A 15,099-nucleotide genomic window follows, 5' to 3' on the forward strand; every position below is an offset into this window, starting at 1 on the left:
GATTTATTTGAAAGTCCTTAATGTTAGGTCCACCCCTGGACATGTCATAGACATTGAAGAAATGCATTATAAAGACATGGGGGTATATTTACTAAAGTGAGAGTTTTTGGAAGTGGAGATGTTGCCCATAGCAACTATTCATATTCTAGCTATTATCTTCTAGAAGGTGCTAGTTAAATGTTAAGTAGAATCTGATTGGTTGCTATGGGCAACATCTCCATTTCTAAAAACTCTCACTTTAGTAAATATACCCCTAGATGGTCACACCTGCATTAGATACTTTCTCCCTGATTTCTATTTACATGCAGAAACAAAAGAGTGCTACATTAAGGATTAACTGTCGTTCTTATAGTCTGAAGTATAATCAATACTTCTAAAAATAGATGTGCAATCTCAAGTGCAGCAATGACCTAACGTCTTGCTGAGACTTAAATAAATGTTTTACTTGCTAAAGTACTTGCAGTGGAAGTTACCAGATAAAGAAAGTACAAAAAGCAGGGTTCATTTATATACAGGAAAAAGTTACGTTTCTTATTCTTATTTTTTTGTAATGACCGGCGCTTATAATTGCACAGTTGCACTGTTTCTTAGAACGAATGTACAGGTTATTGTGATAAGTTGTTCCTTATGATGGTAATATTTGGCTGGCCATGACCAGAATAAAAAATGTTATGCCCATGGCCTATAATATGTCTGCTCATCAATGCATAATGTAATTTAGTTTTGCTGGGTGAGACATTGTAAAGAATTTCAGGGAGGTGCAAACATTGAGATTTTAGCATTTTTGCCCCTGAGGCAAAGTGTGCCAATAAGTAGTTATGTAATCCTTAATTCATTTCTCCATTAATATACACCACAGTTGCAATGTCCAGTAATATGAGAGCAGCAGTAACATGTTTAGTAACATGCATAATAGTAGTAATGGCTACACGGGAGCTCCTCTTCCACAATCTTCCCAGATACAGCAGTAGTGCACCATGTACACAGCAGTAGAATTTATTCCTTACTATAGATATGCATAGTAATAAGTAGAGATGAGCGGGTCCGGTTCTCTGAGAACCGGACCCACCCGAACATAGGGGATCCGAGTAGGATGCGAGTCTACCTTGGGTTTTCCAGCCTAGCTCAGAATCCAAAACGAGGAAAAAGTCATCATCCCGCTGCCAGATTCTCGCGGGTTATGGATTCTATAAAGGTCCTGGTGATTGGCGCCATTTTCACTCCAGCTGTGGAGAGTGTACAGAACAGACGTGCTCTGTTCTTCTCTGTTGTTCAAGGGTGCAGTGTTGTAGTCAGGGCTGCCACCAGAAATTGTGGGGCCCGGTACTAATAAAATATTCAGGGCCCCCTGGGGGAGAGCATAGGGCAGGGAAGGCTGAACCTTATTGGGGGGGGCAGGTTAGGAGAGGCTGTAGAAGGGGGAGGCACATGGGAGGGCTGTTAGGAGTAGGGGAGAGGCACAGGGCAGGGGAGGCTGTCTGGACTTGGAGGGGGGCAGACGCGCAGTGAAAGGCAGGCTGCATTAGGAAAAGGCTGGCTATGTACTTACCTGCAGCCAGCAATAAAGCGTCAGTGTCATTTCAAATAAGGCACTGGCCGCGAGCCAATCAGGAGCGGTCACTGCTGATTGGCTGCTCACGGACCAACAGCCAATCAGGAGCAGTCGCTCCTGATTGGCTGCTTGCAGAATGACAACCAATCAGGAGCGGCCGCTCCTGATTGGCTGCCGTTTTGCTCGCGGCTGGAAACTTATTTGGAATGCTGCCAGTGCCTGCGCCGCATCTTCTCCATTAATGCTGACCACCGGGCCCCCTCTCTCTCCGGGCCCAGGACAACAGGCCCGGCAGTCCCCCCCTGATGGCGGCCCTGGTTGTAGTTGTTCAAGGGTGCAGTGTTGTATGGCTGGGGCTGCAGTACATAAAGTGGGGGGTGCTGCTGTGTCACTGTTGTCCTGTCAATCAAGGGGCTAGGGCTGCAGTTCGTCCAGGGGTGCTCTTCCCCAAAGTAAAAAAAAAATAAAAGTTAAAATTAAGAATTTAATTTTACAAGACATAAAAAAATCCTTTTTTTTAATTTATTTTTTTGTGTGTGCTAGCTATGCTTTTATTGTTCAGTGACACTGCCGGCCAGACCGCAGTTTATCATCCACGTTTTTGTGACTCTGCAGGTGGTCCATCCGCACTCTGCAGGGGTGCTTTGTTGTCCATAAAGGGGTGCTATGTTGTTCATCAAGGGGCTGCTGCCTTGTCCAGGCGTGCTCTTCCCCAGTGTAAAAAAAAAAGTTGAATAGAATTAGCATTCCACAAACAATAAAAAATAAAAGATTTTTTATTCAATTTTTTTTGTATGTGCTGGCTACGCTATTATTGTTTGGTGACAATGCCAGCCAGACAGCAATTTATTATCCACGAATTGTGACACTATAAATCATAGCGCAGTGTGTTATACTTATTCATAAAAAATATTGTGACACTGTAAATGGTAGCGAAGTGTTATTCTTTTCTTTTTCATAAAAAATATTGTGACACTGTAAGTGGTAGTGCAGAGTCTTAGTCTTATTCATAAAATATCTTGTGACACTGTAAGTAGCAGCACAATGTGTTATTCTTTTCTTATTCATAAAATATCTTGTGACACTGTAAGTAGCAGCACAATGTGTTATTCTTTTCTTATTCAGAAAAAAATCTTGTGATACTGTAAGTGGTAGCACAGTATGTTATTCTTTTCTTATTCATAAACAATATTGTGACACTGTAAGTGGTAGCGCAGTGTGTTATTCTTTTCTTATTCATAAAAAATATTGTGATACTGTAAGTGGTAGCGAAGTGCTTTACTCATAAAAAATATTGTGACACTGTAAGTGGTAGCGCAGTGTGTTATTCTTATTCATAAAAAATATTGTGACACTGTAAGTGGTAGTGCAGTGTGTTATTCTTTTCTTATTCATAAAAATATTGTGACACTGTAAATGGTAGCAAAGTGTGTTATTCTTTTCTTTTTCATAAAAAATATTGTGACACTGTAAGTGGTAGTGCAGTGTCTTATTCTTATTCATAAAATATCTTGTGACACTGTAAGCAGCAGAACAATGTGTTATTCTTTTCTTATTCATAAAAAAATCTTGTGATACTGTAAGTGGTAGCACAGTATGTTATTATTTTCTTATTCATAAACAATATTGTGACACTGTAAGTGGTAGCGCAGCGTGTTATTCTTTTCTTATTCATAAAAAATATTGTGACACTATAAGTGGTAGCGGAGTGCTTTACTCATAAAAAATCTTGTGACACTGTAAGTGGTAGCGCAGTGTATCATTCTTATTCATAAAAAATATTGTGACACTGTAAGTGGTAGCGCAGTGTGTTATTCTTTTCTTATTCATAAAAAATATTGTGATACTGTAAGTGGTAGCGAAGTGCTTTACTCATAAAAAATATTGTGACACTGTAAGTGGTAGCGCAGTGTGTTATTCTTATTCATAAAAAATATTGTGACACTGTAAGTGGTAGCGCAGTGTGTTATTCTTTTCTTATTCATAAAAATATTGTGACACTGTAAATGGTTGCAAAGTGTGTTATTCTTTTCTTTTTCATAAAAAATATTGTGACACTGTAAGTGGTAGTGCAGTGTCTTATTCTTATTCATAAAATATCTTGTGACACTGTAAGCAGCAGAACAATGTGTTATTCTTTTCTTATTCAGAAAAAAATCTTGTGATACTGTAAGTGGTAGCACAGTATGTTATTATTTTCTTATTCATAAACAATATTGTGACACTGTAAGTGGTAGCGCAGCGTGTTATTCTTTTCTTATTCATAAAAAATATTGTGACACTATAAGTGGTAGCGGAGTGCTTTACTCATAAAAAATCTTGTGACACTGTAAGTGGTAGCGCAGTGTATCATTCTTATTCATAAAAAATATTGTGACACTGTAAGTGGTAGCGCAGTGTGTTATTCTTTTCTTATTCATAAAAAATATTGTTACACTGTAAGTGGTAGCACAGTGTTTTACTCATAAAAAATCTTGTAAGTGATAGCACAGTGTGTTATTCTTATTCATAAAAAATCTTGTGACACTGTAAGTGGTAGCACAGCGTGTTATTCTTTTCTTATTCATAAAAAAATATTGTGACACTGTAGGTCATTGATAACACAGTATAATATTTAAAATTGGTACAAATTGATGTGTGTGCTGTACGCCACTTAATTCATGTTTGTTGATATGGAGAACAATCAGTTGAGAGATGAGCAGGAACCACATACTAGTGCTTGAGCTGCTGCAGTGCCACCAGTCATGATGATACTAGTCCGTCAACATCATCTACTAAAGCCAATGCCCTAGGGCATAAGGGTTTAAGTCATGGTACAGTGGTAAAGAAAAGAACAACAAAGAGACAGTTAGCTGCAGAAAGACATAAAATTGGCACCACACGAAGTGGCAAGGAAAGACTAAGGCCTTGGCCTTTATTTATGACTGGTGGTACTGCCTCTTATGATAATGTAAGCACAAGTGAACATGCTGACATAGAAATCGAGGATGCTTCTAGAGCACCAGGGTGAGCAGGATATTTGTGTAGCTGACACTAATAAGGATTTAAAGGAAATATGGAAAATAGCAAAAAAAACATGCTATATTTTATAAATCGGATCCCCATGAATATGATGGCACAAAGGAGAAGTAGCTGACAAATTTTTTAGGTATTTCTGATATTGCACTTTAAATGTTTTTCTGTATACAGTAGTTCTGTATTTCTGTATACAGTAGTTTCATGAACTACCATAGCAATCAGAGTCACTTGGTACATGGGTATGCAGTCGGGATGCCGACGGTCTAAATGCCGACCATCGACATCCCGACTGTCTAATCTCGGCAAGGGTCTAAGGACAGGCATCAAAAGCCTGATGCCTGTCATTTTACCTATGCCGAGAGCCCGACGCCCGGCATCCCGATCGAAGGAATCTGGGCGCGGACAGCCGTGGGGGGGAGTAGGGTTAGGTTAGGGGCTCCTGGGGGGGATTTAGGGTTATTCAGCACCCCGGGAGGGTTAGGGTTAGGCTAGGGGAAGGGGGGTTAGGGTTAGGCACCCCCGGGGGGGAGGTTAGGGTTAGGAACCCCCCCGGGATACTTAGGTTTGCAGGGAAGGGAAGGTTAGGTTTAGGCACTTAGAGGGGGGTTAGGCACTTGGGGGGTGGTTGGGGTTAGGAACCCCTAAAGGAGGGTTAGGGTAGGGAATTAGGTTAGCGGTACCTACCTAATTAGCAGTTGGGATATTCACCTCTGCCGGGCCTCCGCTGTGAGATTTGAACCGCCGGCCGCAAATCATACTGATCCCGGTACATGATATAGTGAGCAAAGAGGCTTTGGAATGAACCATTGAACTCTGTTTTCACTATGATGTTTTCTGCCTCAATCGCCCTCCTCTTCCATTAAATGACGATGGAGAATCTGTGTCTGTTTCTGTTAGCATTAATTGGTTCCTTCCAGAATTTAAAAAGAAAATAATTTGAAGAAGAGCATTTACAAATAATGCCAAATGCATGGTTATTTAATTTATTGTTTAGGAAAAGAAAAGCATTTTCTATGTAGAGCTACTTTATTAAACTGTATTTTTGAAACATTAAGAGAGCGATTCAATTAAAACTGATGACAGCAATGTGCTGTTCCAAGACAGCACAACGCGGAAAGCAATATCACCAGTTATTCCTCACACATCACAGAGGTGCGTGGGAAAACTAGCGATGTTGAGAGTATCGTAATAGCGGATATGTGCACAGCTAACCATTGCAGTGATGTTAGACGGCACATCCTGCTGAACTGTATTGGCCCCTAGGGGTAAATTTACTAAGATTTGATTTGGTCCTGATTTTTCCCGTTTTTCAACTCGGATAGGACCGATCGAAAACGTTTTTGTTTTTTTTACTAAAAAAAATTGGGAATTTACCAAGCTCCTGGTTTTGACAGGATCATTTTGATTGATGGTGTCCCGAATTAAATGGCCAAATTTGTCTCCCGAACAAGCAGGCTGCACATATCAGTGAAATATGTGCAGACTGTTTGTTTTGTTTTTTGTTTTTTTTTAGGGCTAAATTTTTTTTTTTAAATGACTTGAGGTCCCCCCCCAAAAGGCTAACCAGCCCGGGACTTGCCAAAAAATGCGTAGGGGCCCCCTATAATTAAAACCAGCACCGGACCCTTTCTAGCGGGGGGCTGCCACAGCCAGGGAAGCCCTTTCACCGGGCCCCCCTACAGCAGCATCAGTCCTGACCCCTAGTCAGCACAGGCCAGGGATCCCTGGGGAGATGGGGACCCCCCCACTAAAGGGGCCCCCCTCTCCAGGGCACCCCTGGCCTAGGCTGATAGCCACCCTAGGGCAGTGTGTGGTGGACTGATAGTGTATGTAGTGTGTAAAAAATAAAATTATCAACATTGCCTTTATAAATTAAAAAAAAATAAGAAATCACATGTACATAAGTATTCACAACCTTTGCTCAATTCTTTGTTGATGCACCTCTGGCAGCAATTACAGCCTCAAGACTTTTTGAATATGATGCCGCAAGCTTGGCACACCTATCTTTGGGCAGTTTCACCCATTCCTCTTTGCAGCACCTCTCAAGCTCCATCAGGTTGGATGGGAAGCGTCGGTGCACAGCCATTTTCAGATCTCTCCAGAGATGTTTAATTGGATTCAAGTCTGGGCTCTTGCTGGGCCACTCAAGGACATTCACAGAGTTGTCCTGAATCCACTCCTTTGATATCTTGGCTGTGTGCTTAGGGTCGTTGTCCTGCTGAAAGATGAACAGTCGCCCCAGTCTGAGGTCAAGAGCCCTCTGGAGCAGGTTTTCATTCAGGATGTCTCTGTACATTGCTGTATTCATCTTTCCTTCTATCCTGATGAGTCTCCCAGTTCCTGCTGCTGAAAAACATCCCCACAGCATGATGCTCCCACCACCATGCTTCACTGTAGGGATGGTATTGGCCTCGTGATGAGCGGTGCCTGTTTCCTCCAAACATAATGCCTGGCATTCACGACAAAGAGTCCAATCTTTGTCTCTCATGGTCTGAGAGTCCTTCAGGTGCATTTTGGAAACTCCAGGAGGGCTGCCATGTGCTTTTTACTAAGGAGTGGCTTCCATCTGGCCAATCTAATAGACAGGCCTGATTGGTGGACTGCTGCAGAGATGGTTGTCCTTCTGGAAGGTTCTCTTCTCTCCACAGAGGAATGCTGTAGCTCTGATAGAGTGACCATTGGGTTCTTGGTCATCTCCCTGACTAGGGCCCTTCTCCCCCGATCGCTCAGTTTAGACAGCCGGCCAATTCTGGGAAGAGTCCTGGTGGTTCCGAACTTCTTCCATTTATGAATGATGGAGGCCACTGTGCTCATTGGGACCTTCAAAGCAGCAGATATTTTTCTGTACCCTTCCCCAGATTTGTGCCTCGAAACAATCCTGTCTCGGAGGTCTACAGACAATTCCTTGGACTTCATGCTTGGTATGTGCTCTGACACGCACTGTCAAGTGTGGGACCTTATATAGAGTAGACAGGTGTATGCCTTTCAAAATCATGTCCAATCAACTGAAATTACCACAGATGAACTCCAATTAAGCTGTATGAACATCTCGAGGATGATCAGTGGAAACAGGATGCACCTGAGCCCAATTTTGAGCATTATGGCAAAGGTCGTGAATACTTATGTACATGTGATTTCTTAGTGTTGTTTTTTTAATTAAATTTGCAAAAATCTCAAAAAAACTTTTTACACGTTGTCATTATGGGGTATTGTGTGTAGAATTTTGAGGACAAAAAATAATTTATTCCATTTGGAATAAGGCTGTAACGTAACAAAATGTGGAAAAAGTTAAGCTTTCCGGATGCACTGTATATAGGAAATACTCTCTGAACGCCCTTTAAATGTACCCAGTGGCAGTCTGGGGTATGAAGGCAAATTAAATTTTGACTCGACAGTGACTTAGCATTTCAGCCCAATATATACTGTAGTGTGCAAATGTTTTAGGCAGATGTGGAAAAAATGCTGCAAAGTAAGGAGTGCACATAGAACCCGGATTTTTCTTAAAAGCACATATTGGATTATCAGGAACACTGTCGAGTGAGCCGTTTGTCCTGACATCTCACCCTCCAAAAGGACACAGGAACAATAGGAACCCCTGAGTGGATCGCACTAAGCTGCAAATTATTTTGGACACCAAGGGATACCACCTGTGAAAAGGGCTTTGCAACGTATTGGACACCATACACAGCATGTACCTACCTGCAGGTTAGGCTACAAAATCCTTTTATATTCCAGTGTGTTTTTTTCAATCCAAACAAATCCCGGTACACATGTACACCTTATATTTTATCGCTTGGACTTATTGATTATTGGTAGACCCATTTTTTATTATTATTTTTTATTGTCGGGACATTGTTCCTTTTTTTCATCCATTGTATATTATTTTTTCTTCTAATCATGGTTTCTTCAGCATGAGACCCTTTTTATTGTGTATTATGTGAATAAATTCACTATTATATTTACATCTGCCACTGTGTGAGATTGCATATTTGCACCATAATTTTATTATTGATGTTTACTTCCAATACTATGTAGATTGCGCTACCTTCCACATTGTTCTTAACTCAAAAGCTTAGGACCACTTTTCTGCAGTAGTCTATGGGAGATTTTTGGGAAGGCATAACTCGGGGTAGAGGGCGAATTTAGACTTGGGGTTTGTTTTATTAAGTAGCTATTGTTCCAGTGTAGGGCTTTTTGGGGTTCAGGTAATTGAGAAAGTTGCAGTTTCTAAACTATTACCTCACAAATGCCCTATTGTAGACAGGGAGCTTCAACTTGCTGCGCAGCCTCAGTAGGTGCCTCCAGCAGGGGGGAGTACTCACTGTGGCTTCACTTGGGTGCACAAAGATGGCTGTCCTTTGCAGGCGGTAGCGGAGGTGGAACCCAGGGGAATGAAGCGGTTATTAGCTGCGGCTGGGACCCAGGGGAGGTAGTGGGCGTTAGCTGTGTCCAGGACCCTGGGAGGTAGCGGACGCCAGTGGCGGTGGTGTGAGCATTAGCAACGGGACCCGTTGGTGGTGCGGGCTGTGGGACCAGTCGGCGGTGGTGCTGCGTTGGCGGTAGGCCTGGATCCGAGAGGGTCCAATCCCTGCCAGCCATTCTGCCGAGTTTGGCAGCGGTGCCCATTTAAAAATGGAGCCTCAGAGCCATTTTTTTAATTAACACAGATCTATTGTGCAGACAGATGCAGGCTCGGATCCTGGGAAATCCATGATACCTGCATCTGTGTATAAATACAGAAGCACGGATTCTGTGTTTAAACAAAATAAAACCTGTGTAAAAAAAACGGAATGCCCCCAACCCCCCCCCCCTAATAGAACAACCAGCCCCGGACTTTGGAGGCCCACTACTTGTAGTGCTAAATACAGGGGACAAACGACATACATAGGGGTCCCCTGTATTAAGCACAACCAGCACCGGGCTATTCAGAACCAGTCCTGGTTGCCAAAATACAGGGGACAAATGATGTAGGGGTCCCCTGTATTAAGAGCAACCAGCACTGGGCTTTGCGCCGGTCCTGGTTTTGGAAATACATGGGGAAAAAAATAGTAAGGTTCCCTGTATTTACCAGAACCCCTGGCCAAAGCATTACCCCTGACTGCTAGTCAGCCCAGGCCAGGGATTTCTGGGGAGCTGGGGGCCGCCCCCAATAAAGTGGTCCCCTTCCCCAGGGCACCCCAGGCCTAGGCTGATAGCCTTGGGCTATCCCTGGCACCGCTGGAGCAGTGGGTGCTGGGTTGATTATGTAGTGTGTTGCGATTGACAGTAGTTAAAATACTGTCTTTTGCTGTGGAACTACAGGTCCCAGCAAGCCTCCCCCCGCATGCTGGTACCCCGCTAAAAAAAGTTTGGTGCTGGTTTTGGAATGTACAGGGGAACTCTACTCATTTTTTTCCCCTGAATTTCCAGATCCAGGACCGGCTCAGAGCCCAGTGCTGGTTGCACTAAATACAGGGGACCCCTATGTCGTTTGTCCCCTGTATTTTGGCAACCAGGTCTGGTTCAGAATAGCCCAGTTCTGGTTGTGCTTAATACAGGGGAATCCTACATTGTCTGTCCCCTGTATTTAGCACAACCAGTATTGGGTCTCCAAAGCCTGGGGCTGGTTGAGCTGTGGGTGGGGGGGGTTTACACCGTTTTTTTTATATACTTTTATAAATCTTTATAATGCAGATGCACGGATGGATCTCACTGATCCATCCATGCATCTGTGTCTTTTATCACAGACGCTTGCAGCACGGATTGCACTAATCCGTACAGGCATCTGTGTTTTGCTGCATGCAGGGATACTAGGTGAGTATGTGAGATAGTGAGTGTGCATGTATGTGTTAATAAACTTGTACTTTCATGATGTGTGTGTAATGTCTTTTTTTTATATTTCTTACCAGCGAGCCCGTAATGCCCTGCAATCTGGTACGTGTAGTTCTCCAAGTACCAGCATGCGGAGCAGGAACCTGTAGTTCTCCTGCAAAAGACAATATTATTTCATCTTTCTTTGTACTACACTATCAACCTGGCATCCACCACTCCAGGGGTGCCGGGGATAGCCCCAGGCTATCAGCCTAGGCCTGGGGTGCCTTGGAGAGGGGGACCCCTTTTTTGAGGGGTCCTCATTTCCCCTGGGATCCCCGGTCTGAGCTGACTAGCGGTCAGGAGTAATGCTTTGGCCGGGGGACCCAGTGAAAGGGTACCCCTGACTGTGGCATTACCCCCCACCCCACCGCCGCGGTACAAAGGGTCCGGTGCTGGTTATGGTTAATACAGGTAACCACTACACTTTTTATCCCCTGTATTTCCAAAACCAGGACAGGGTCAGCTGTGCCCAGTCCTGATTGTGCTAAATACAGGGGACCGCTACGTCTTTTGTTCCCTTATTTTGGCAATCAGGAATGGCTCTAAAAAAGCCTGGTGCTGGTTGTGCTAAATACAGGGGACCTCTATGTCATTTGCCCCCTGTAATTTCACAACCAGGACCGGCTGTGAAAATCCTGGGGATGGTTGTGCTTTAGAGAGAAGGGGGGGGACACAAACATTTTTTACATTTACATTTGTTTTAATTTTTTTTAACACAGATGCCTGGATGGATCTCACTGATCTGTCCATGCATTTGTGTCTTATTGATTTTTTTTTCTCAGATGCAAGCCTCACTGATCCGTGCGTGCATCTCTGAATCATTTATTTTACACAGATGTCTGCATCATGGATCTCACTGATCCGTGCATGCAGTCAACTATCTTAGATCTTGCACGATAGTTCGTATGTCAAATTGTGCTGTTTAAGCACCATATCATGTCCTGGAGGGCCGGGGAGTGTTCAAGGGAAATCGTGCACGAAATTGCATCGTGAGCAGATTGTTTCCTGTGTAGGGGCCTTAAGAAGCAGTTCAGGGCTGGGACCATCAGCACCAGTGAGCACCTCTGTCCCCAACTGCTGCCCCTGTGCACTGCGCCAATGTTGCCACTGCTACGCACCCCCGCTTCTGTCCCTGTGCACTGCCCCACTGCTGCCACTTCCCCGCATGCCTGCAACCTTCCCCCTGCAGCCGTCTTTCCCTCTGCACCCCCGAAACATCTCCTGTGTGCTGTCCCCTCCACCACCAGCGTTAGTGCACCATTTTGTTGCCCTTCTCCCCTGCAGGTGGCCCGGTTTGCTGCTCCCATCCCTGATGGTTAATAAATTCTAAAAAAGCAATGAAATTCCATAGACAAAAGGTTTCACATGTCTCATTAAGGCTTCTTAGAGTGTGCATTCACTTAGCGATTAAACAGGCCCATTGAACGATAACGACATCGTTATCGTTCAATCGCTTGTTAATCATTCGCAAATCGGCCATGTAAATGTCGAAGACGACCAGCAATGCGCTCACCCGCTGGTCGCTTTTTACATCTATCATCGCCCGAACATACTAGTCAACCTGAGGACGACGTTAGGTTGCCCATGTTCAGGGATGATTGATGAGCCTACAGTACACTGAACGACTGAACGTTCATTGTAGGCACATCAACAGACTGTGAAATGACTGCACGATTACAATGTCGTAATCGTGCACTCGTTTCTATGGCTGTAAGTGGATACGCACCATTAAACATGATCTGAATTTTCACAAAATCAACTGAATTTCTGCCACTCAACCTCAAAAAAGATATGAAATTCTGATCATTAAGGCTGATGTTGATGTGCCGTCAATGCTCTTTATTGTCACAATATAATTATGAGGACTATCTTTTATATGAGGAACAGGTGTCTGACAAGGCTGTTGTATGGCAATTTAAAATCAGAAAAATAAGGAGCACTGATAACCAACTAATTTTGATTAAGGCCCTCATTCAGAGCCGCTCGTTAGCGGCAGTACGCTCGTTCCGAGCGATGTTTGCACATCTGCGCATGCGTACGGTTTTTAGTACGCATGCGTAAACCAGTCAGTGCGGCCAAAAATCGTTTGTACGCTATATAGCGAGTGCCTGCTATTTTGAGTGACAGAATGAGGCGTATGTGGGTGGTAACAGGGGAAGGTGCTTGAAAAGGGGGGAGTGGAATTCGAACGCAGGCGTGCTTAAAGGTCAAAACGGGCGTTTTAAGGGTGTGCATAATTAATCCAGCAGTGTCATTGACCACGTCAATTGGTTTTTTTAAACTCAGAACTGCTCGCAAAATAGCGGTTGAAAAAACCAACCACAAGAATAGCGAGCAGTTCATACGCTGTACGATGTACTCGATTAATCAAATAAATAGCGGACATGACGTATGGTGCGAGCGGCCAGGGGGCGTTTTTATCAAATAAACGAGCGTATGTTTTGCTCGCTCGTTCAGACTTAGAGGTGTGAACAGACTGCAATTTGCGAATGGATCATTTGAATAGCCACCCCTTGTTTTTGAACGAACGACCGCAAATAGCGAACGGCTCTGAATGAGGGCCTAAGCTTGAATATTATTAAATAACCTAATGTAACATATAAAAAGAAATAGAATAAAATATTCACACAATATATCTGTCTCTCCGCAATGGATGGAACATGCAAAGGTCAGCCACCAATTTAGTCTGACTGCAGATAAGGGGCCTCACTCAGAGATGTACGGTATTGCAGAGTCACATAGAAGCCGCTGTGCAATACCGCCCAGCAAAATGTAAATGCAGCAGGAGGTATCTCACGCCATATATAGCAAAAGCACTAGATGAGTAAGTACTGTATATATCTGTATAAGTTGTCTAGATCACCTTAGGCTCTTTCATTGATAACCTGTTGTCTCTCAACTACTGGTTAGTCATATAATGCAGCTACTGTAATATAAGGTAAGTACAAAGCCTGTGCATCCAAACTGACCCATTGTATGTAGCTATGGTTGTTTTAGCCTTGAGTGTCAGTTATTGCAGGAGCCCTGGATGTACTGAGTGTAAAGATGCCCGCTTCATGGATGTACAGGTTATGGGCAGAGAAGTCAGTCTCATTTCCCCCCTGGTGTCCACGATGGCACAGAATGGAAGAAGAGTGACGGTACCCACTGGTCACCCCAATATTTGTAGATAGTTGGGCCCTGCCCACTTATGGTAGAGGGAGGGGCTTGGAGGCAGTGGGGTCCACTGAGGATTTTTCTATCAACCTGGCGGGCCAGTCCAATGCTGAATGTACTCTCTATATCCCTTGGATCTTGGTTGGCATGTGGGTGAATAACTACACACATTTATGCACCTAGCCTACAATCAGCAAGGAATGCCCTCATTCACCCAACTCCTCTTGTCAGTGTTTCTACTCTCTGCAGATGCAGCCATTTTCATACATAAAATTGGGCACATTTCAGAAAACCAGAAGTGTACAGGGCTCATCTGTTTGCATTTCTGTATATTACATTATTGAGATTACTAAATGAAAATCAAATCTGCATGTAGTATAAGAGCAAGTGCAAACAGTCTGAAACTAAAAACTTCAATAAAAAAAAAAATAATACTTTCTCTGACAGTAGTATCAAGTTTCGTGACATTCTCTTTCTTCTGCGTAGGGTCAAGAAGTCTACACTGCAAAGACTTGAACTGCTGGCCGCGGATCCATATCGCCTGAGCGATGTAATGCGAGAGTCTCTGGCAATGGACCCTCTTGCTCCCATCCTGTCAGAGCAGCACCTTTTTGCCCTTGACCGCAGGTTGGGCCTTATCCTTAATGCATTAAAGAACTGTTTCACAAAAGAGGGGCAACACCGTGTGGTCCATGAGGACTTGGACAGACTACACAAGGAGAGAAAGTTATAGGAGTCAAAGTACTGTAAATTTGATGACATCTGGAGCATGAAATAACACCACTCATCCATCCAAGAATACCTAGTTACAGACCGTAATACACACTTCAATTTAACAATGATAGTTATTTATCTTTACCCAGTGTGTATTATCAGCTCATGTGACATTACTGTAATACATGTGGAACAAATTCAATAAAATATATTTTCTAATAATGCAATAATTCATACAATTCCATAGTTTTACCATAAATTAGTGTAATGTGCACTACTACATAGCCTAGCTGCACTACTTACAGGTTTGTTTAACTGTCTGCAAGCAAATGTATAAATTTACTTTTTGTTAAGGATAATGCCAACCAACTTGCTTTTTACCACGCTGAAGGGAAGAACAGCCTGCTTTCAGTTACTTACTATAATCCACTTAAAGCACAGAAATGCCATTTTTTTGTTTTAAATACCAAGTTAATTACTTTTAAAACATGCATCTAATTGTAACTTCTTTTTAGCTACCCTACAAATCATTATTATCTTTTTTAAATCTCTGGAGGTTAGACAGGCAGTGACGTGTTTTACCAGGCCCCCCCTGTAAAATCCACCACTCCCCTGTGATCCCCCCAGTCCTCCCGTCTGTGAATTAGCAGCAGAGCAGTAGCTTCTCAATGGAAGCGCTTTCTGCTTATCACACATCACACTTACATAGAGATTGGTGGGTTAAAGACAGACAAAGGTGCACATGCAAAATTAGCGACAAACAAACAAATGGGGAAGATAGGGACACAGACACACAAACAGGAGAC

At 43.3% G+C, this 15,099-nt stretch overlaps 1 protein-coding gene across 1 annotated transcript in view; it reads left to right on the forward strand.

The window, feature by feature from the left end:
• LOC148479034 (extracellular serine/threonine protein kinase FAM20C-like) overlaps positions 1 to 14,312 on the forward strand; it is a 118,692-nt gene extending 104,380 nt beyond the window's left edge. The window contains exon 10 of the mRNA XM_088455045.1: positions 14,066 to 14,312. Within this exon, the coding sequence (XP_088311171.1) occupies positions 14,066 to 14,312 (247 nt within the window). The remainder of the gene's footprint in view (positions 1 to 14,065) is intronic.
• Positions 14,313 to 15,099: the final 787 nt, after the last annotated feature.

This window comes from Taudactylus pleione, unplaced genomic scaffold (genome assembly GCF_031769625.1).
Source record: "Taudactylus pleione unplaced genomic scaffold, aTauple2 ptg000642l, whole genome shotgun sequence".
Lineage (NCBI taxonomy): Eukaryota > Metazoa > Chordata > Amphibia > Anura > Myobatrachidae > Taudactylus > Taudactylus pleione.